At 33.0% G+C, this 23,946-nt stretch overlaps 1 protein-coding gene across 1 annotated transcript; it reads right to left on the bottom strand.

Moving 5' to 3' along the window:
- Window positions 1–1,892: 1,892 nt before the first annotated feature.
- On the bottom strand, window positions 1,893–23,205 carry LOC145073918 (putative linoleate 9S-lipoxygenase 5). Its single transcript, XM_079020389.1, has 9 exons — window positions 23,002–23,205; window positions 5,935–6,224; window positions 5,465–5,705; window positions 5,029–5,370; window positions 4,752–4,837; window positions 3,659–3,766; window positions 3,261–3,565; window positions 2,916–3,179; window positions 1,893–2,820 (listed from the first exon to the last, which is right to left on the bottom strand). The coding sequence occupies exons 1-9, from the start codon at window positions 23,156–23,158 to the stop codon at window positions 2,067–2,069; spliced, it is 2,547 nt and encodes an 848-aa protein (XP_078876515.1). The 5' UTR covers window positions 23,159–23,205; the 3' UTR covers window positions 1,893–2,066.
- Window positions 23,206–23,946: the final 741 nt, after the last annotated feature.

Genomic DNA, 23,946 nt, shown 5'->3' with positions numbered 1-23,946 from the left:
ATATAATAACCCTTATAAATTGGAAACAGTCCTAAATAAATATGGGATGTTATAACCAAATAATAACCGGTTAATTGGTTCTATTCTCGGAACTTACATATGAAAAATAAACAGAACATCAATAAAAAGCTTGAATAAAAGGAAAGTATTAGTATTGACGCATCAAGTCAACTTCAAAAGTTGCATTCTAGCAGCACATTGCTTGCAATAAAAGGGTTGCACATCATTTTTTTCATATTTAATCCTTCTTAATAGTTAGAAAAAAATTTGCGTGTCACTACAAGAAAACAAAGCATTAGCGGCAACACGTAAATGAGGCGTTACATGTCGCCGCTATTGCTGGCTGTCGCCGCTAATTCTTTCATTTAGCGATCCATGTCATTCTCACCCCAGCCGTCCGATTTGTTTTCAATCTAACGGCTGTTAAGGAAAGCGGAAAGGCGCGCTGAGTTTTCCCTCCGTTTGTCGCCGCTAATGCCCTAATGTCGCCGCTATTGCCCTAGCGTCGCCGCTAATACCCGTCGCCGCTAATGCTAAACACAGATATCCCCTTCACAGCTTACCTTTCTGCCATTCACAGCTTACCTTTCACTCGTTTTTCTCTCGTTTTTTCTTCAATATCACAAAATTTTCCAACTTGGTGGACTAGGCATTGCTTCTTGGACCGGTGCTAGCTTCTCCTTCCCTAAAGGCAGCCACAATACCGCCACAACCCCAACCAAGGTCGACATTTAGCCAAAATTCAGAAATTGCCCCAACCAAGGCCGAATTTCTCATCTTTTTTATGGTTTTTCTGTTTTAGATGATAAATAGTGAGTATTTTTCAAGTTTGTTGAGTGATTATGTTTGTATTTTGATATATGAATTGGTTATGCATTTTGTTGGATTGTATGTATTTTGTTGGATTGTGTGTTTTTTTCACATTTGTGGGAATTTTATTATGCATTTTGTGTATATTTTGAAATTTATGTTTAGATTACATTGAAGTATTAAAAAAATTAAAAAAAAATTGACATGAATATATACATTTGTATGAAATTGGATGAAATTTAGATGTATATATTTGTATATATTTGTATGAAATTGTATGAAATTGGATGAAATTGGATGAAAGTTATACCACATTGCCTTAACATGAAATTTAGATGTATATATTTGTATGAAATTGGATGAAATTGGAATATGTAAATTGAATGTATACATTTGACTTAATTGTATGAAATTGGATGAAATTGGAATATGCAAATTGGATTAAATTGGAATATGCAAATTGTATGAAATTGGATATATACATTTGACTTAATTGTATGAAATTGGATGAAAATGAAATATGCAAATTGGATGTATACATTTGCCTTAATTAGGTTATTAATAGCAACTTACTTCTAGTAATGTATTGTATATGGTTTCAAAGTGCTTAATTTTGTTAGTGACTTAATGTTTGGCCAACTTAATAGCAACATACTTTTAGTGACTTAATGTTGGTCATTACAACTTTAGCTTTAATTAGGTGGCGACACCATCGTATTAGCGGCGACAACGTATTAGCGGCGACAGCTTTTGTGACAATCGTATTAGCGGCGACAACGTATTAGCGGCGACGGGTAGCATTAGCGGCAACTACTAGTATTTGCGACGACATTGAGCGTATTAGCGACGAAACAATACCGGCGACGTATTTGCAGCGACATGTTGCCGCTAAAGGTATTAGCGGCGACACGCCTAACCTTTAGCGGCGACACGTGTCGCCGCTGTTGCCCAATCTTCTTGTAGCGTGTGTTTGATGGTGTAGAGGTAGAACCAATATTGGAGATGCTTGCTGACTTTTTCTTCAACTATAAAAATAAGTAAATATTTAATTACGAGTTGCAAAACATCCAGAAATACAAGAATTCGATAATACAATAGCTTCATTATTCTTATAGAAACACATTATAAGTACAAATAGAGTTCACACCAACAAACAAGATGAAATCAATTTGCTAATAGAATACTATAATCGAGACATGGTCCGATTTTCCTTTTGTTATTCAATCATGTGTTATAAACATACTGCTAAACCCATCTCACATGGACGTACTATTAGGAATTCCCTTCCCAGTAAGTCCCTCTTCGCTCGTTGGGTATAGTAGGGTGTATGGTACGTTAACTGGTCCAATCCTGTTCTTCAACTTTTCATCATTGTTCATTTTTACAATCTTTTCCTCGATATCTTTCAGCTTCTTCCCAAATTTCTCAAATGCCTTCAAAGGTTCTGCATCCATTGTCCACTCAGGACAATCTCTTTGTCCAAGGTAAACCTCATCCGATGAATGCCTTGACAATAACTCTATTAGCGCTATCCCAAGAAGCGTTTGTAGTTGTGGAGTAATGGTTTTCAAGAAAACATCATCAGGATTCTCTTTAAGTTCATCGTACTCAGGAGTATTTGGTTCTGGCATAAACCTACGGCTTAGAGTTGGACGATTAGGCAGAAAACCAGCATAAGGGTATTGCCCATAGTTTACAGAGGCATGAAGAGCTGAAGCCACCCATATGAATGTAGTGCAGATGTTTATCAGTTCTTGACAAGAATCCATTTTAGGCCACCATGGCTCGTGTTTCTTGTCACCATGTCCCTCTTCTCGCAGTTCCTTCCACCATGATTGAAGCTCTGTGTCATTTTGAATCATATCATCGTTCTTGTAGTAGAATTTACAGTAATCCTCAACCCAAGATTTGATACCTGACCAAATCTCAAGTCCATCAACCGCATATGGATAATCATCGATTAGTAGGCGAAGTCCATGATGAGAATCTGAGTCCTCAATCGCCATTCCCCTAAGTTACATTAATCAAAATTTAATCAAGTTTACACTACTAATAACAACTTACAAAAGTATTATATCTAGCATGATTTCCTCTTAAATACGTACCTCTTGACAAGATCCACTGGAAGTGCTTGTTCAGGAAAAACCCAATCCTTATACAACACCGAAGACAATTCCATGGAATATTTTCCAGGAAATACAGTTAATTCAAGGATGCCTCCACCGTTGATCAATATCTGCCTAGCGAATGCATTGATATTCATGGTATCACGAAAATGAGGGTATAGAAGCTTATAAATAGGGTGGAGTATGCTAAGTTGCCTATTTGCAGCAATCACAAATGGCTCAACAACTGCATGGGTATGCAACCTGTGAAATATAAAGGATATGGTTAAAATATATATATGCACTAGTCTATAAAGTGTTCCTTATGAATTTCTGTTAGTATACCAGTGGCTGATGAGTTGATGAATTCCAGAATCGTTAACTGCTACATATGCTTTCGCCAACTGCCAGATGGAGCCTTCCACTCCATTTTCAGCAGGGGTGTAAACATTGCTAATGGCACCAAGATTATCTCCATCAAGATGGGGTAAGCTTAACTCGATTACTAATGGTTTTAAAGTTCCATCGTTTTGTAGCAGGAGCAAAGTTCTTGATGCATATATCTTGTTCTTGGTTGCGTTTATTCGCCTCAAGTATGGCATCAATGAGTCATGATGATCCAGTATGAATAACCTATTTGCTTTCAAAACCTAAGTGAAAAAACATATTCATGTTATCTTTTATTCTTTAGTAACAAACAACGCCATCTTGATTGGATTCGATTTTGGAATGATCGATCTTACCTCATCTACTTTTAACCCATTTAAGTTTTTCTCAATGTGGTGTGGTTTTATCGAACTATTTTGATTTCCATAAACATGGACGTCCAGCTTGCTTGTTGGAGGGAACTCCTGCAAAGTCGAAAAGAATTCTCAATCATGGTTGAACATCAACAACATTTCTACTGTGGTGTGGAGGATATATATATATATATATATATATATATATATATATATATATATATATATAGGGGATAGGGAATATACATTACAGCCCCACCTAAGCTTAGGTACTAAACTTCTAAAATATGTCGTTTTAACATTCTAAATATACCCGGTTTGTTTCACTTGGTAAATATATTATTTCTATAACATTTCTTTCTTTCATTATCGCTTTATCATCTCCGTTTTCTTTCCTCAATTATATATATATATATATATATATATATATATATATATATATATACATATATATACACACACACATATATATATATATATATATATATATATAAGTGTTTATATGATGTCATAATTATTAGATATTTTTGGAAACGGCATAATTATTAGATATATCATAAATAAAACTAATTTAAAAAAGTAAATAATTATTCACTTGTTAAATATATCATTCTCCGTAACATTTCTTTCTTTCATTATTGCTTTATCATCTTCGTTTTCTTTCCTCAAATATCGTCTTACTTCATCCAAGTGAACATTAGTAAACCCTAAACCTAAGCCTAAACCCTAAATTTAAACCCTAAACCCTAAATCTAAACACTAAACCCTAAACCCTAAACCCTAACCCTAAACCCTAAATCCTAAACCTTAACACTAAACCCTAAACATAAACCTAAACCCTAAACCCTAAATCCTAAACTCTAAACCCTAAACCCTATTGTGTCGATCTTGAATTTACATCTTGAAGTATTAATCGTGAATTCATTAACCGTAATCTTTATATAGTAGAACAATGTATTTTCAAGAGGTTTAGTACCTAAGCTTAGGTAGGGCTGTAATGTATATTCCCTTTTCCCATATATATATATATATATATATATATATATATATATATATATATATATATATATATTCACGTAATTAAGCTAGTGTTTACTTTTAAAAGGCAGATTTTAACAGGATTGACTCCAGCCAGCATTTCTCTTGCAAATTCTTCATCTGTCCTCCAAGCTGACTTGTCCTCTGGAAACAAATCATCCAAATTTACTTATGTGCTTAGTAACAATCATTACAATATATTGAAAAGAATAATCTTGTTTTTACAAAGTTGTTTATAGTTTATATCTTATTAAAGATACTTAGGTATTACTTTCTTATATTATGTCTGGTAACAGAAGATGTTTTAAGGTTTAGCTGATTTAGGACATGTATACCTTTAATGACTTGTGGTTTCGGAAATTTTGCAATTCCATCACTATCTGTTTCAAGAACTATTTTCAGCAATTCTAAGGGGATGTTTTCTCGAATACGATCAAGTAAAGGACCTCCAGGAAGCTTGAATCCTCCTTCATAAAGCTTGTAGATATCTTCAAACGAGTCAAATTCATCACGGGTGGTATCACATAGAGCTTGAAACTCGGGGAGGAGGAACTGAACGATGGATTTTAGACCATAAGCAAGAAAATCAGACAACTTCAAGTGTCCAAATCTTTCATCTCTTGGCACATATATGTTTAAGCTCATAAGAAGTGGAAGCCTACTCTCAGTATTAGGATCTATTGCATTAGATAAAAACAAGATATTAGTTTACAAAACATGTGTTTAAGACATGGAATTGAATCTTTTTTAATAGGTTCATGTTATAAGGACCTGATTTGGTGGGTGGTCTTCCTGTTCTACCCCTACGAGGATATGGGTACTCTGAAGATCCTCCGAGAACTGGGCGTGCATCATCAGGGTCTTTATCGGGATTTCCCAAGTCGTTATAGAAAGCATAGTCGTAAACCCTATCCCATTCTTCAAGCATCCCAGTTCCATCCCCTCGCAAGATTTCCAACTCTTCATCTCTATATGAACGTAGAAATTCAGGTGTCTCGAAAGGAAGATATGCCTGTATAATTTGATTTATGTAGAAAAGTTATCATACGTAAATAAAGACATAAATTTTCTATTATAATAGTTAAACAACACACTGATTCTAAAACAATTGATTGCACTTTTGTTAATGATCACCATTACCAATACAAGTTATTTACAAATAGAAAGATCAATACGTTCAACTAGTCAAATCATCTTATAGACACATAAATTTGAAAATAAAGACGTGTTTCAGGTTATACCTTATTGGTGAAGAAAATACGATCCTTTTTGTAGCGTTTTGTAGGGTAAACCCACGAGTTACAGACAAAATGTACATGTCCATGTCCTGGAACATCTTCAAGTGTGAGTGTTTTGAGGTAAAATTCACTGTGGTGATGATTCTGGACAAGAAATGCCCCTGGCACTTCTGTATCTTCATCCCATTCAAATGTTACTTTATACGTGGATTCTCCATCTGTCAGAGGGGTAATAGTGGTAATCCAATCTTCCAACCTAGCTGGCTTCCCTACCTTCCCTTTCAAGTTCCTTTCTGTAAAAATAATGCATATATATATAATTTTTTTATTCAATGCATTATCTTTAAGGAAAAAAGCAAAAGCAATTGGACCAACATAAAATTATAACACATGCTTAGGGTTTGTTTGAAAAAGACTATTTGATATGTGTAAGTGGTTTGTTGGTAGCTATAAATTTCGAGGTGTAAGCAATTGGACCGAATGGCGTATTCATACAACTGAATGACTGATTTTGTCTAAATTGCCCCTGTCGCTGGTGGGTTTGATGTTGCTTTATAAGGAGAAAGATGCTAAAAGGCTGTAGTAATGATCTTATGGCTGGTTGGAATATATCTCCTTCAGTTGATCATTTTGGACTGTTTTGCCCCTGATGAGGGGGTGCCATTTTTCTGATGCTGGCCTATCGCTTATGGTGTGGGCTACATAGAAAATTACAGCTCAAGATAGTGGAAGTGATGATCGTAGGGATGCTTCATTTGGTTATATTTTCATCTTGGTTTCCCTTTGAGGTCTCTGTAAGTCGTGGCGGTTTTCATTTTGGTCTCTTGGTGCTTCTGTTTTCTTTTGCATATGTTTTGTGATTCTGTTTGTGGTGTGTGATTTGTAATAGCTTCTCCTTTCTTGAGACGGGATCATATGTAAACAAACATATATTGTGTTCTCCTTTCTTGAGATGAGATCAAGCAAAAATATATTGTGTGAATGTGTAACTCATTTTAGGCCAATCATTTTAAAATACTTGAATAAAGATATATCTTATAATTAATATATAAATTAATTAATTAATCTTAACTACGACCTATAATTATGGTATCTTGGTTTCTCTCTCTTTCCCTTCTATTCATACGTCTGCAGCGTCGTAAATTTTCCATCGATACCACCGGCCACCTTCTAGGGTTTCCTTTACCCAACTCCTAAGCGGAAGCCTCAAGATCATCTCCGACCGTCATCTTTTCGACAGATAATCGGTTATGCTTCCCCTCACACGAAATCACATCGACAAAAGCTCTCCCTTTCAAGGATTTTCTTAGCTATCGACCATTCTCCTCCATGTTTCAGCTTCAGCGCCGCCCTTTTCCACCTCTAGCACTGCCATCTATTAGCCCCGCACCCTTCCCCCCCGGCCCGCCCTCCTTCAGTAAGTTTCTATTTCTAATTTTCTGAAATTGTTTTTGAGATTGGATTTTGGTTTCGTGATTAGATTTTATACTTATTGTTTTTTAGTTAAATGTTGACGATGCTCGTGTGTAGGCATAAAATTTTGGTTGAGTTCCATAATAGGCCGTAATCTTTTATTTTAATTGTAACATCGGGTTCCAAGAAGTTTCTTATTTCGGGATTGTAGATAATAAATGCATCGAGTAAAGGCTTTGGGTTTTAATGGGAACAAAGTTTAGACCTTATTGGACGTTGATAATATTGGTTATGTAATCTAAGCCCTTGGTTTGTATGTTGGGGCCAAAGAGTAAAATGGGAAAAATATATGTTAGGCTTCTTTCATGGATTACTTGATCATCAGTATGTTACAACTCTCCCCCACTTAAACTAGACAATAAGTGGAGTTTGTGGAATATGTTGGCGTTGTTTTCATAGATTCTAACCAAGACGAATTACAAGGACGAAATTCACTTTAAGTGGGGGAGAGTTGTAACATCATGCTTAGAAATTCACGATTGGTGTGTTTTGAGTATTCTTTTTGCATGATTGGTGGCAGTGTTGTAAAACTCGCCGAGTTGGTCGATTACTCCTCCGAGTACTCGCTACTCCCCCCATTGCCGAGGCGAGTTACATAATCCCGAGTACTCCCCGATCGGCCCCTTACGAACTGAGTAGTGTTGTGAAATTCGGTCAACTTGGTGATTAATATGTATAATGTACTTAATGATTTATTATTTAACACACACACACACATGTGATTATTACTACATATATGTCTTAAATTTTCAGTAATTATTCACGAAGTGAGACCATTATGTGTTTTTTATTTTTTGTGTATTCACATGTATCCAATTTTGTTATATATTTCAATCAACTTATGATTTTATCTTATGATTTTGACATATATAATTTCCCTAAAAATATTTCTACATAAATTTCCAAATCCGAGTACTACCCGAGTACTCCCGAGTACTCGCTACTTGGTAGTCGACCGAACATGTACCGAGTAACGAGTTCTACAACCTTGGTTGGTGGTGTTCCTAGTCAGGGACTAAGGGTAGGTACGGCAAATGGACGACGATCAGTATTAGGTCATGGTTTTTGGAGTTAAAATGACGGGTTCCCGGTTTTGGGGAGCTATTAATGGAATTTTTTTTGTAATTCCAGTTTTTGAGAAGTTTTCTGCATGAAATGGTTTTTGCTATAATTTGGGTCTTACATTAGGCAGAGAAAGATAATGGTTGTGGTTGAGTATTTTCAAGTTATTGGGATGCTTGTTGTAAGTTGTGGGTTTTTGAGTGATCTCTTGACTTCTCTGTATAGATGCCTTGATTTTAAAGTGGTTAAAGGGAGCTCGTGCATTATGTTAGCGTTGTTTTCAGAGATTCTAATCAAGACGGGTTTCAAGGATGAAATCTGATATAAGTATGGGAGAGTTGTAACACCCTGTTTGGAATCTATGTTCGTGGAATTGAGTGCTAAGTGTATGTTTGAAAATTTGTTTACTGTTAGGATCATATAGTCCTAGAATGACTGATTTAGCCTTGTTTCCTGTTCCTCGTCTGGTTATGGTCCTAAAGTGGAATCATTTATTCAATAGTCTATTTGATCATGTATTGTGTACAATTTGCATCCATAAGCCAACCGACAGTTTTAACAGTAGTTCTTAGCATTGCAGAAGCATGTTAGTTGGAGGATGCCTTTTTATGTTTTGTAGCCTATAAAGAATTAGTGCTTGAATGATGCTGTATTTGTGCTTTGTGGGACCCCTATTAATGAGAGCTGACTATTAAATGAATATGTTAAGTTACATACTATATATGTTAAATAATTCTAGAATAATTGATTTAGACCTATTGTGCTACTCTCATTTGAGTTTAACCATTGTAGGGTAGGGTCTTTTATTCGAAATATTATTTAAGTTTGGCTGCATATAATTGTATTCATGGAGTATATAGCTGATATTAGTAGAGGTTCTTTGGCAGCTAATGACAGGGTGAGGTGGGAATCCTAAGAGAGCCTAGGAAGTACCTTAGATGGATTGGTGCGTAGTTTAGCGATGTGTATTTATTTAAGAGCACGTATATGTGGTTGGATCGGACAATAGTTAACATGAGTAGTTACTTAAAGGATCCAAAACGATTCTTGAGGAAATTACAGATAGGTGTGAAAGGTAGTATTGGGCTCGTACTATTGAAATCACAGGATCAATACTTGAATCGAGGAAAATTTTAGGGATTCTAAAGAGCTGATTGAGGGTAGATGGTATGGTTTGGCACCATGATTCATTGCAGTGTATTTCCACGCTTATCGGTTTCTCGATTGTAGATGTTCAAACTAAGGATGGGTCTGGTGATTGGTTGGGCCTTAGTGGCCATGTCAGTTCGGCCTGATTGGTGTAGACCTAGGTAAGTTAGTTTATTTTGAGGTCTTATGGGGGGGCCTTCTACGAGGTAGTTCCAGATGAGTTGCGGGACTCAAGAAGGAAATGATTATGATGATCGGCTTGTGGATTGCAGTCAGATGCCGAGTGATTGGCAGACGGGGTGGTATGTCACTATATTTGACGAGTGTTATGTTTTTCCAGATTTTCGTGTTCAGAGGAAAGAGAGGCCAGACTTGTGATTTTCAAAGTTGGGATGTAGACCTAGCATGGGGCTAGAGAGTTGCAGTTTTGACGGCAAGTATGGCAACATGGGGATTCACAAGAGGATTCTTGTGGTGTGGTGGCCTTAAAATGAGATTATGGGTTTTGTTTCTTTGAATTTAGTTAGATTAGTTTCGAATTAATTCTTTCAGGCGATCAGAGGATGTGAATCGGGAATGACAACTTTGATGTCTCTAGTTTATCCAGACCTTGAGAATGGTGCCTCTTGTATTTATTAATGATTCTCATGATGAAGTGATAGTTGGGGATTTAAAGGTGAAGTATGTGGTAGTCCACTTGTTCCTAGGTAGAGAATCGGTGCTATGAATGGATTGTCATAATTATTGCTTGTGCATCTGCATGGGATTCATGATGATAGGAGTGGTTATGCTTGGGAAGGTTTTTTTTGAGGTGTGTGTGTGTGTGGGGGGGGGGGGCTCCGTCTGAGATTCAGAATCTCTTTGATTTTGGTTGTTCTCTATCTGAAAGATCATCTTGCACTGTCTTATACATTCCAAGAGTCGGGGATGGTATGTATCTGGTTGAGCTGTTTGAGATTTAGTCTTTTTGCAATGCCAGTTGGTGGTAGTTCGAACACTAAGTAGGTGAGAAAATAGGTACTCTACTTGGAAGATCATCGAGTTGTTCGACTTTATGGTTTCAGAATAATGGGTCACACGAATCTGCAGTCCGAGTATGTGAGACTTTGGTTTAGGATATGATCAAGACGGGGGTATAGAGCAAGTTGCCATCAGATGTATGTGTTTAGGAATACAAGAGATGTCTTCGCGACACGAACTTATTACATAAGGAGCTCGTTGTAGCAAGCGGTTCCTTTCGGTAACGTCGAGGAATACGTCAAGATGCATTTGGGTCGCGCAGGTTGAGTATCGGTTGTTGAGGGATTTGTCAGCTTGTTTTATAGATTGTTATCTATAGTCTAGGATGGGCAGTTGTTGATCGGTCAATCTGCTTCAAAGTTCGTCTGTTTAGTTCCACATGGGCTATGTTTAGTAGTGTATCGGATCATTGAATTAGTTGTCAATGCATTCTCGATCATTGGTCATTTCGTTCATTTTTGGTTGTGGAATTATTGTTTGTAGCAGGCTCGAGTTTGGCACATGTCCTTGGTTAATGGAAGTTCGGATGTTGAGACAGCGTTGTTCAGTTTTTCAAGTATGACTTTAGATCTATTTAGAAACAATTTTTGCATGTCGTGTCTGCAGGGTTGTATTTGGATTGATCTGACCAGGGTTGTATCAACACTTCTGGATAACTTTGGAAGTTTTATTGAGCTACTAGCGTATTGTTGGGATTTGTTCAAACAAGGTGTGGGATCTTGATTCAGATATTAATTAGGATGCTTTTGCTAACAGTTGAGGTTCGACATCTCGTTGGATCTGCTATTACTTCACTATTTGGGTAAGGTTAGGAGGAAGGATCAATGTAGTTCGTAGATCTAGGGATGGTTATTTCTTTCCCTTGGGATGTATATTGTGGTAGTTCATCAAATAGGTCATGAGGGGGAGGTATATGTAGACCGAGTAAGATAGCTTAAGAACACTTGGGCCGAATTTATTGGTATGATTCTTATTTAGTTTGTACTCATTGGAAGAAGAGTACAGCCGCCTATCTCATTCTTTGGTTGTGTGTGGCCATGTTCTCTTCTGATTTTGCATTAGTAGCAACCTTTTCTGTGAAAGGAATTGTATGTCATAGAAAGGGATGGCTCTTGTTGTGTTGATAGGAATGTCGATTGGGTTCCTGCAAATCGGTGTGTTGATGATTGAGTACCTTTAGACCCATAAGGTGCTAGTCGTGAGTCTTCAGGACAATTATGGAATAATGGCAAGATCAACGTGAAACCATGAGCTTATCGTCCTACTTGTTAGATGGTGTCACAATGTATCGTGAACCAGTGGTTGTATAAATCATATGGGTGGAATTTGGTAGTCATTTGATTGAGACTCTTATGTCTCGGATTGTTAGTATTATTGGCATGATTGGGTGTAGGGGCATTTCAGGGTGTTAGGAGACTCTGTGACCAGCGAGTTTCGAGCATATGGATAGTAAAAGTTTGTTTTGTTTGATGTATTGGTTGAGCATCATAATTCTCTTGTTGAATGTTTGCATTTGTGTGTATCTACTTGCTTATGGACTTTTATTAAGTGTTGATTGCCAGAGATAGGTATTGGATTTGAAACTTTGGGTCATGAAGTTCATTGTTAATGTCTCGAACGATTTTTCACGTGGTTGTACACCTGAGCTAATGGGGGATTTGGATGCAACAAGAGATTATTTGATTGGCCACCATTTTGTTAATGGGGGCAATAGGTTGGTGATGACTTGTTAGGAAGTCAAATGAGTATTTAAGGTTTTTGGGCACAATTTCTGGATGTGGGAGTGGTTGAAATTCATGATCAATGTGTTTTGAGTTTTCTTTTTGAATGGTTGGTGTTGTCCCTGGTTTAAACTAATGGGTTTTTGGTTTTGGGGAGTTTATTGAAGGAACTAGTTTGTAATTCAAGTTTTTGAGAAGTTTTCCGCTATGAGTGGTTATCGCTGTGATTTGGGTCTTACGTTAGGTAGAGAAAGATAATGTTTGTAGTTGAGTATTTTCATGTTTTTGGGATGTTTGTTGGCAGCTGTGGGTTTTTGAGTGATCTCTTGACTTCTCTGTATATATGTCTTGATTTCGAAGTGGTTGGAGGGATCTAGTGGAATTTTTTGGCGTTGTTTTCAGAGATTAATATAACCAAGACGGATTTCGTGGACGAAATTCAGTTTAAGTGGGGGAGAGTTGTAACATCTTGTTTCGAGAAATTTCTTATTTCAAGTTTGTGGAAAATAAATGGATCGAGTAAAGGCCTTGGGTTTCAAGGGAATATGGTTTAGACCTTATTGGACATTGATAATACGATTTATGTAATCTAAGCCCTTAGTTTGAGTTTTGGAGCCAAAAGGTAAAATGGAAAATTTTATATGTTAGGCTTCTTGCATGGATTATGATTTTTGTTTGATATGTGTTAAGCTAAAACTAACTAGATTGAAGTGTGGGGATCGTTAGTACCTTTCTGTGGATATAAAGATCGGCGAAAATGGAGTTGAAACGAAGAAGTTATGGTGTTTTGAAGTTGTGGATTTAGGTGAAAATTGTCACCATGGAATGGCGAGCATTGCCACGACATAGCGATCAGTCAAGCCAAAGCCCCTAGTTTTTACGGTTTTCAACGTATTTAAGCATCACGTTCCAACTTTTCACACGTTTTATCAGCCTCCATCACCTCTGAACCCCTAGGGAGAAGCCCTACCCTCCACCTTCAATATTTGAGCTTCTCTTTTCTTCTATCTCCTCTTTTGGTTGCATTTTATGATATTTTCATGAAGTTTAATGATCAAGAAGGTTCTCTTGGTTGCATGGAATGATGCCTTAAGTTTGGATACATCAAAGAAACTACATTTCTAGACTATTGTGAGTATAAATTTCTAATCTTGCTATCTAATTCTTTAGATCTTGTCATTTGTGGTTTTTGTTACATTCGGTCCACTTAATGGGTGATCTTTAAGTTGAATGGACTCTAACATCTTTTGATCAGTTTAGAATGCTTCTTGGACCTCATGGACTAGGAAATTTGTGATATTTTTTCTTCCCTTTTAGCCATGCAAGTTATCTTGGTCCTTTAGGTTATTTTGGTGTATTAAAGTTTTGATCTTGAAAGCTTGTTATTTTTTACACATAAAGCTGGAAATGTATTTATATAAGCATCATGTTGATTCAGATCTTAAGGTTGGAGACTTAGACTTAATGGATTAAGTAGAGAAAGATGCATTTTTGGGTGCTCTTGAGAGTTAAAGTCTAGATCTTGGTGCTTTGGACCTTCCTAATAAATAAAGTTAGAAACTTTATCCATTATGAAGCTATTAGGAATCAGAACTGATGATTTTAGCTTTGGTCCTTATGGATTAAGCTCTTATTGAAGAAAAGTCTTTCAAACTGAAGACCATAGTGTGGCGAAGGAAGGCTATGACGTGATTGCGAGACTTATCGTGTCTATTTTGTTTGGACGTGTCCACGACATGGCAAAGGAAATGCCACGATGTAGAGGTCATCTAAGTTGACTTGATTGTTGACTTTTTGACCAATTTGACTTTTGGTTAAACTTGGGTAGAATTGAGTATTTGACTAAGGGTTAGTTTCAGTTTGGCTCTAGGAAGTTTAGGTTGGCAGTGTTTATGAGGTAGCTGTTAGTCTTCTGTTGAGTAGTTCAGGTGAGTCTTTTCACTATACTAATAGGTCGAAGGCACCAATATCGGCCTACTGAATTGCGTATGTAGGATGCATGTTTCTATGTGACTATTGCTGGTATAATTGTATATTATATGGATGGAGCTAATCTGGGCTCGGAGTCATAATGTACTCGAAGTTGATATGGACTCAATGGAGCCGATCTGGGCTCGAAGTTATTATGGATTCAAGGATGATACAAACCAAATGGAGCTGATCTGGGCTCGGAGTCATTATGGATGCGGGGTCGTTACGGTCCCGGGTTTGTAACGGAACCGATACAGCTATGTGTTGGTATTTATTTGTGTTTTATATGGTATTTTGGGGAAATCACTAAACTTTGTGCTTACGGTTTGTTGTTTGAATATTTTTAGGTTTTTCTTCTAATAAAGGATGAGCATTGCTTGATTGCATTGCATCCATTCGAGAGTTCTGAACATAATAACTTTTGTCAATACTCTAATAAATGTTTTTGAATCCAATGATTTTATCTATATTTTTGAAGTTGTAATTTGAGTAAATAATTTTATTTTTAAATGAAAATTTTGGTTTGAAATTTTAGACGTTACAAGTTGATATCAGAGCCTTGATTTGAGGGATTCTGACACACTCTTGGGTGTGTCTGGACTCAAACTGAGGAACTGGTAATCTTTTTGAAATAAAATAAACTTTTCTAAAAATATTTTGCAAGGAAAGAGTGTGATGCATGTAATCAGCTGAGATCAAGTTAGTTTTCCCAAAATACCCATACATGTTGATATGTTATATGGTATGGAATGTTTGCATGCTAGAATAAGCCTAAGGATACCTTCAAGAATTGCATGATAGAGTAGCCTGATTTGTTTGGACGTTACTACGATGTGGCAAAGGAATTGCCACGACATAGAGGTCATCTGAGTTGACTTGACCATTGACTTTTTGACCTATTTCACTTTTTGTCAAACTTGGGTAGACTTAAGTATTTGAGTAAGGGTTGGTTTAAGTTTGGATTTAGGAAGCTTGGGTTGGTTGTTCTATTATTGAGGCAGCTGAGCTTCTATTGAGGAGTTCTGGTGAGTCTTATCACTATACTCATGGGTCGTAGACACCAATGTCGACCCACTGAATTGTGTATATAGGATGCATGTGTCTATTTGACTATTGTTGGTATAATTGTGTTTTATATGCATGGATCCGATCTAGGCTCGAAGTCATTATGGACTCGGGGTTGATATAGACTCATTGAGCCAATATAGGCTCAGAGTCATTATGGACTCGGGGTTCATACTCACTCGATGGAGCCGATCTGGCTTGGAGTCATTATAGACTTGGGGTCATTACGGACCCGATACAACTATGTGTTGTTATTTATTTATGTTGTATGTGGTATTCTGGGAAAATCATTAAGATTTATGGTTACGGTTTGTGGTTTAAATATTTTCAGGTTTTTATTATATTAAAGGAGGTGCACGGCTCGATCACATCGTATCGATTAGAGAGTTCCATACATAATCTTAAAAGGTATTAGTTTGAAGAATGTTTTAAGAAAGAATTAAATATGTCACATGAATTAGAATTAGAAGGAACTGAAATCTAATTGAATTGAAATCTACAATGCATTTGGTTATCATATAATGGAATATATTTTTTGTTTAGTGTGTGGATTGGTTACAAGAATTGAATTATGTAATACGATAAAATTAAATATATTTTTTAACTTATTGTTTTCAATAAAGATGATAAAATTTTCATTTACTATACACTTACATGCTTAAACCTATATTTTCAATTCAACTTGCACATTATATATATATATATATATATATATATATATATATATATATATATATATATATAATTGAAATTGATAAACCAATTAATAGATACATTGCTTTGGGGCCATTAAATAAAAATGTGGATGCATATTTGAAGAGTTAAAGAAAGAAAATGAACATATGTATGTATTTATGCACACAAGTATGCATATGTATGTGTATAGGTGTGAATGCGTAGGCATCGGCATAGGTGTATCAGTTTAACTGGGGTTAAGGTTGGTGTGAGTATAGGTTTAGGAGGGTGGGTTGGTGAATGGGGTGAAGATAGGCGGGTGGGTAGGTATATAGGTGTGTTATGTTGGTGGGGTGGACATATGCATGCCAGTGCATATGTAAGGGGCATGGATGGGTAGAGAAGTAGGGTATATATGTGGATGGTGTATGGGCTACATGTATGATGGGATAGGTAGGTGGATGAAGTGTGGGAGAGATGATAATATATTTTCATTTGATATATCTATGGCTAAAGACAAACTGATCTGCTCTCAACTATCACCACCTATGTCTCAAGCGAGACTTAGTAAATAAATAGTTGGGATATCATTTTTCTTTTTTTATTGAACATAAGGAAAAAAAAATCTGAAACATTTGCCTTTAACAAAAGAATGATCAATTTCTTTTATCACATAATTTAATGGAATTTATAGAATTCCATTGAATGTTCCTATATAGATATCTAAAAACACCCCTCATAAACACCTTTAGCTAAAATTCAAATTATTTACCTTGAAACACGCACCTATCATTTCATTTGCATCAACTTTTTAATAATTAGCTTCTTCTTTTATTTAATTGTTTTAATAGGTTTAATATTGATTAGCTAATATTTAGTTTTCTTTAATCAATTATCTAAATTTTTAAAACCATGTTTTTATTGATTATTGTTTTCATTTATATATTATTCTTATTATTTAGAAACATTTTAATTTTGTAATGTTTTGTACAAATATATATTCTTTAATGTTTTATTTATTTATTGATGTGTTTATTATTTTTTTAAGGGAAAATGACAATGTAGCTCATCAAGCTTTCTATTTTTGATTTAAATAGTCCCTAAACTATTTATCTAACTTTATAAGGGTCATAAGATAGGTTACAACATGCTTATTTGATACATGTAACCTGAAGTAATCTCTAATTAACACTAGTTAACCAACAAGATGGTCATGTTATTATATAAAATAGCCATGCATGACCATCATTCAACACCACCAACATCCACCTTTTATCAGTGTCACCTTAAACCACCATCAACTACTATTATCATCCATCATCACCATCTATCTCCCAATCATCAACTACAATCATAAACAACCACAATTTCAAATTCACCATCAAACAAACTTGGAAATCGACGTTCAAAACAAAAAATCAACACAATCCTAGGACATGATAAGAGAATGTAGATTTTTTAGTCAGAAAAAGGAATTATGAACATGGAAACCTCAACCCTATTCTCACTTACAAGCCCTAGAAACAAGATGACGATTATTCAAACGATGAGTGGTGAAGACAATGATGGTGGAAGGCTAGAAACAGATGTGACAAAAAATCATTTGTCTGTACCAATGGTTATTGAAGACCGATGCTATGAGATTCATACTATTAATTACCACAGTTTATTGGGCTAGGAACTAGGAGGTTTGTGGTCTGAATCGGGTTACAATTTAAATGTTACTGTTTGCGTGTTGGTTTATTTGATACATGAATTTGGCTACAGATACACGTGTGATTTCGTTGCTCACAAGGTTTTGGAGATTGACAACGATGGTGAGATTGGGTTTAGATATAATCGAAGAAAGTAAAGGTGTTCATCTCATGTGGATAGTCATAACCGGTTTACCACTTTTATTTGTCTAAAATGTCCACTTGAACCGGACAAAACTCACATTTTGCCGTCGTTAAAAAAAAAAAAAAAGAAGAACAATTTAAACCAAAATACGAAAGTTCAATAGGCTATAAAATCATTTATCCATATTTTTATTATTTAGAGGTCTTTTATTTTACACCAAACAAACATGATACTGTATTTCTCTTTCAATAATAATAATAATAATAATAATAATAATAATAATAATAATAATAATAATAATAATGTATTTTGTTCCACTAATCTAAGTACTTTCAAATTAAAATATATTACGGTAGCTTTAAGACAAATACTTGTAAAACCACTAAACTAATAAAATTAGTACATTAATATATTTCTTGTTATTATTCTTATATACCAAAAAAATATATGTTTGAAATTATATTGTTTTTTAACATAGCGTGGAAAGCAAATAGAAATCAATACAAATCATGTGGTCCCACGAGTCTTAAAATATGTATTGCATGTATCTTATTTTAAAAAAAAATGTGTATCTTATTTTAAAATGTGTTAAATAAGAACAAAATGAATATTTTTATTGAATCATTGAACAATTATTTCGAAAATATGTTAAGATACCAAAAATAAAAAGAGAAATGTTACTTTTCATAACGAAATTAAGACCCAATCACAAGTTTCATATAATACTCTATAATAATTGAAAATAATTTTGTCATTTGTTATCCTTTTATTTATTATGTTACAAGTCATTTTGTGGTAAATTTTTATTAAATTATATGGTTGTTATTTTGTGATTTTTTTTATTTTATTAAATTTCATATAATATTTAAATGTAATAAATGTATATGTAATTATTAATATAACTTTCCTTATAATCTCTAAAATTTTAAATTAAATTCAATTATTTTAGTTGTTTATTTATTTAAATTATTAGTTTAAATTTAAAAGATATATAAACACTTCAATTTTAATAATTAAATATTTTATTTTTTGAATTAATTCATATAATACATGGGTGTCACAACTAATCTAACTTAATAAATTAAAATCAATTTTGTCAGTTGTTATGTTCTCATTGAATTTGATATATATCATTTTTGGGATTTTTTAAATTATATATCCACTTGTCATTTTTTTTATTTTGTTTTCTCTTTTAATCGAAATGTCATCTCGTTATAATTAATGTCATGGGCGGAGTCACATGTTCGTGCACCTTTAAGATATTTAGGTTCGATCCCCATTTGTCAGCAAATTTTTTACAATTTAAGGACTTATTTATACTCTCATTTTAACAAGTTAACCCGTCTTCTAATTCTTTAACGAATCCCATTTTTAGAAATTTATATATTATGCCCCTCAATTTTTATAAAATTTTATTTTTTTATTTTAAATAATTTAGTTACTATTTAAGTTTTCTCATGTTACAATCAACTCACTTAAATTATCTTGATTATATAAAAAAAGATGTATTTAGAGGGGTCCAGTTTTACTTTTTATACATAACCTTCAAAATCAGCGGTCTCTCTCTCTCTCTCTCTCCTTCTCTCTCTCTCTCTTTCTCTCTCTCTCTCTCTCTCTCTCTCTCTCTCTCTCTATATATATATATATATATATATATATATATATATATATGTGTGTGTGTGTGTGTGTGTGTGTGTGTGTGTGTGCGCGCGCGCACGTGCGCGCCGCGTGTCTTTGTGTGTGTGATTTCTAACTAAATTACAAGGAAGATCCTAAAATAATTTTTTTGGCTTCGCCCCGGATTAATTTTAATACTCTAACCTAATAAATAAAAATTAATTTTGCCAAATGTCATGTTTTCATTGAATTTGACACATGTCATTTTCTAAGAGTTTTGAATTATTTTTTTTTCCACTTGTTATTTTCTTGTATTTTTTATTTTTCTAAATTTATTTTACTGAGATTTTATATATGTAAAGTAGATTATTTTATTAAATTTCATAATAAATACTCTACAACCTTTCAAATATCTTATATTATTATTCAATTAGTTACTTTAGTTATTATATTCTTTTTATTTATATAAAATTATTACTTTAAAAATACGTGATGCTTATTTTATAGTAAACTTTTTTTTATAAATCTGTGTAATACACGGGTCACACACTTAGTATATTAATAAATATAAATTAAAATATAAACGGTAACAATCTATTTATGAATTCCTATATTTACCGTGTACATTCATCAATGACTTTTCAATTTATATCTCTATCACTTAATCAAGGAAATCATTTTGTCCAGTGTATTTTATTCTGTATGGAAATAACTTTGATTTTAATTTAGAATACTATGAATTAAAGAATTTGCTGATATTATATCATTTATATGAATAGCATAAACAAAATAAAGAAAACCATTAAGTATGTGTAAATAACTTCGAAGAGTGCTCATTTCACGAATAAATGTTTACATAATCAACTAAGCAAGTGACCAAGTTCTCATTATTATTTAACATGTTCGATCCTATAAATTTATTAATATTTTTTATTCCCGACTCTTATAAGACATGTCAATTATTTATTTTAGATGTTATGCATATTTTTTAATTTAGCTACTTTTATTTTTACTTCTTTAACAAATGTAACGTGTTTATAAAAAAATATTATTACAAATGAAACACCTAATTATTTATTAAGAATTATTATCAAACACTTATTAGGACGATCTATTTTATTAATCCAAAGTAAACATTAATTATTCCTTTATAATTAAATAAAATTAATTTTAAAACACTCTTAACTTATTTAATTTGTTGAAATCTAGGGGTGACAAATCATGCTGTCGTTTCGTGTTTCTATCTGACACGACACAGCACGATAATGTTTTATGGAACACGAACACGACACGACACAATATCGTGTTTTTGTAACTAACACAAAAACGAAAAAAAACGACAAACACGACACGACACGACAAAGATAACATATACTAAAAACTAGTTTATTTAATGAATATTTTATTAAATATAACACGACAAACAGGAAAAACATAATAAACTAAGTTACTTATTTATTTATCATTTTGTTTTTGTTTGTATTTATTTCAAAGTTTACTTTCAGAATGCTTAATCTTTACTTGTTGATAATTTTTTTGTATTAATTTCTATATTAAACTGTTCTCACACCTAACCAAATAATAAAAACATATGTATTATGTATAGATCAAGTATAAAATTTTATAAACAACTAATTTGTGTTTATATATTGATTTATATTTGTCAATTAAATAATATAAAATATGTAATTATTAATTAAAAATTAAAAAGTAAAACAATACTTGATTATTTTATTTTTTTTTAACAAAAACCACTAACACACTCTAAATTCTACTCTTAAAACTACAATTTTTTTTTGTCTGTAATGGGACTTAAACATACAACTAGTTTCAATATTTTGATTACACGGTTTCTTTTAGTAAAATTGGATGTTTATTTAGCCTGATTTCATTTCCTTTTGTTTTCTCATCCAAAACACAATTTTTTCTTTAATTTATATTCTAATTCCTCTAAAAATTTTAAAATTCCATGACCATACGTACCTAATTTTGAACCTTATGATATTCTAAAATTAGGTGATTCTTTGTTGAATGTTTACTTCCAAAGTTACACCACCAATCTCACTTTAAATGTGTTCGCTACTTTTATAAATAAATAATAAAAAAAAAAAAAACATAACAAACAAACATTGCTTTTGGAGCGCTTAATTTCGTTGATCTTCTCGATCAATGGACAAAATTCGTTTGAAAATGCTGTTATTAGAAGTTTAATGTACCGACATATTTGTAAATATAAACGTGGAACTTCAACTACCTCTTATTTATTCAATAAATGCTGCGTGACAATTTATTGGATTTTGTACCAACAGATTTTACTTGGTTACTAACTTTATTCAATCTATTCTAATAAATAATATAGCTTTTTTTGACACTCGTTTTTCTTTTTATTCATTTGGATACATGGTATTTTATAGAATTTTTAAATTTTTTATTTTTCACTTTTCATGTTATTGTATTTTTCATTTTATTAAATTAAAATTCCACTGTTAATACGTAAGGTAATATATATGTAAAGTATTTATTAAAAATGGTGTATATATATAATGTATTCAATACATTAAAGCCTCATTAATTTTAATAATTCAAAAATTTTCTTATTTTTCTTACAAATTGAAATTTTTAAAATTGTTAAAATTTCATATTTTTTTTTAAATAACTCATATAATACATGAGTCTCACAACTAGTATTTATTTAATTAAGAAACTAATCATATTTTCTTGCCAAACTTTTATATAATTTTTTCAAAATCGTAATATTGACCCATAATAAACATTATAATTCAATACTGAATAATACATTATTGAGATTTTCTTTGTCAATACTCAATAATCATCCCCACCATAATGTTTTTACTATGTTTGAAGCAAAAGCTATGTGTGTGGTGAAATAAATAGGAGAGTAAAATTAATTTATGATGAATATCATTAATAATTCAACCAATACAAGTAAGGGCATCTTACGTAAAAGCGACTTCTACCAAAATTTTAAATAAAGCTGTGAATTTCAAAATCAGTACGATTGACATCTTCTACATCTGTAAGACAAACATCGAACCTAACAAAAACATCTCGTATATTGTGTCTACTTGGGATTTGTGTGTCTGGTCATACATTCAAATGCAAGAAGGGTGTGGTAGAAGAAGATAAGGAAAATTTATATGAGTTTTCAACAACACTATAAAAAAATGATCGTAGCTGAAAACAATCCCCTTCTAAAAGGGCACTTCTAGTTCTAGGTTTTAGTTTGAGATTTTAGAGGGTGGCTGATAAATATTAACACCAAACATATCGACTACTAGTGTGAATACACGTGACAAATATGTAACAAAATGGTTGTTGTTTGAAGAATTTTTTAAAATGGTTAATTGGTTATAATTAATTTACTCAAAAACCTAAAAGTTAATCAAATAAAAGTACTCGTAGATTTAACTCTACATACAAAAAGTATATAATATTAGTATAATAATAGAAGTCGAACCTGGGGATTGAGTATCAAAACCATGAGAACTGATAAGTTGCAGAGTGACGTTTTTCCCCACAAGCTCATGAAGTCGATCCAGAACCGATGCACTCAAGTCGATGATATCCAACACATTTTTCTTGAGTAACACCACTCTCCCTGTGATCGTCTTCATTTTGTTAGCGTAGGAAGCTTGTTTGCTTAGGAAGAGAAGTAGACAACGTTGATGTAGGAATATATAGAGGTTGGGAAACCCTAGCTGCTATGTGCAGACAAAAAAGGAATTTATGATGATATAAGGTATTAAGTAAGTAGGGACACATTCATTTAACTATTTAATAAATTAAGTTTGAAAAAATAAAATAAAGTTTTAAATTCATTCAGTTTGTATTGTACGGAAATATCAATAAATTTTAGTATTTATATACCGTTCGTAGCGAAAAACACCAATAAAATATATTATTTGTACATTTTTTATATTAAGAGTAGGTTTAAATTTTCAAAAATCAATTGCTGTTTGGTGTATGTTTCTTATATCAAACTTTTCTTGTAATTTGATTTTGACCCTTTTTTTTTTGCTCGTCGTTCATAAAAAAAAGTATACATATTGGTTAGTGATGGAAATTTGAACACGCGGCTAACTTTAATGATCATTTTTTTTTTATATAAATATCATAGTCTATTGGTATTTTTTGTACAAAACAAAATGAATTATATTCCTTGTTATCATTTTTATGGTCATACTTTAAATAGTCTCTTTCATATGATATTATTAATGAAAGGCTAAATAACGAACTTTTTTCTAAGGATAATACGTAAGTTATTATTTTTCTTTTACGAAAAATACAAAACTATGGACAAAAGAGTGGATAGGTTTTTAAAAATTGAATGTCATATCCAAATCTATATTAATTTCCACGTATAATAATTGCAATAAATATAATAATAAGTTGCATATCAATT

Source organism: Lactuca serriola, chromosome 9, assembly GCF_051521515.1.
Source record: "Lactuca serriola cultivar US96UC23 chromosome 9, Lser_US96UC23_V15, whole genome shotgun sequence".
NCBI classification, from domain to species: Eukaryota; Viridiplantae; Streptophyta; class Magnoliopsida; order Asterales; family Asteraceae; genus Lactuca; species Lactuca serriola.
Note: the sequence above shows the minus strand (reverse complement) of the source record. Positions and strands in the feature narration are given on the sequence as shown.

What these genes read in the sequence shown, in the direction of transcription:
- LOC145073918 (XM_079020389.1), bottom strand. Translation starts at nt 23,158, where the DNA reads ATGAAGACGATCACAGGGAGAGTGGTGTTACTCAAGAAAAATGTGTTG. An exon ending in GAAACCACAAGTCATTAAAG is followed by an intron (nt 4,838 to 5,028) that starts GTATACATGTCC and finishes ATTTGTTTCCAG; the next exon opens with AGGACAAGTCAGCTTGGAGG. An exon ending in CATCAACTCATCAGCCACTG is followed by an intron (nt 3,180 to 3,260) that starts GTATACTAACAG and finishes TATATTTCACAG; the next exon opens with GTTGCATACCCATGCAGTTG.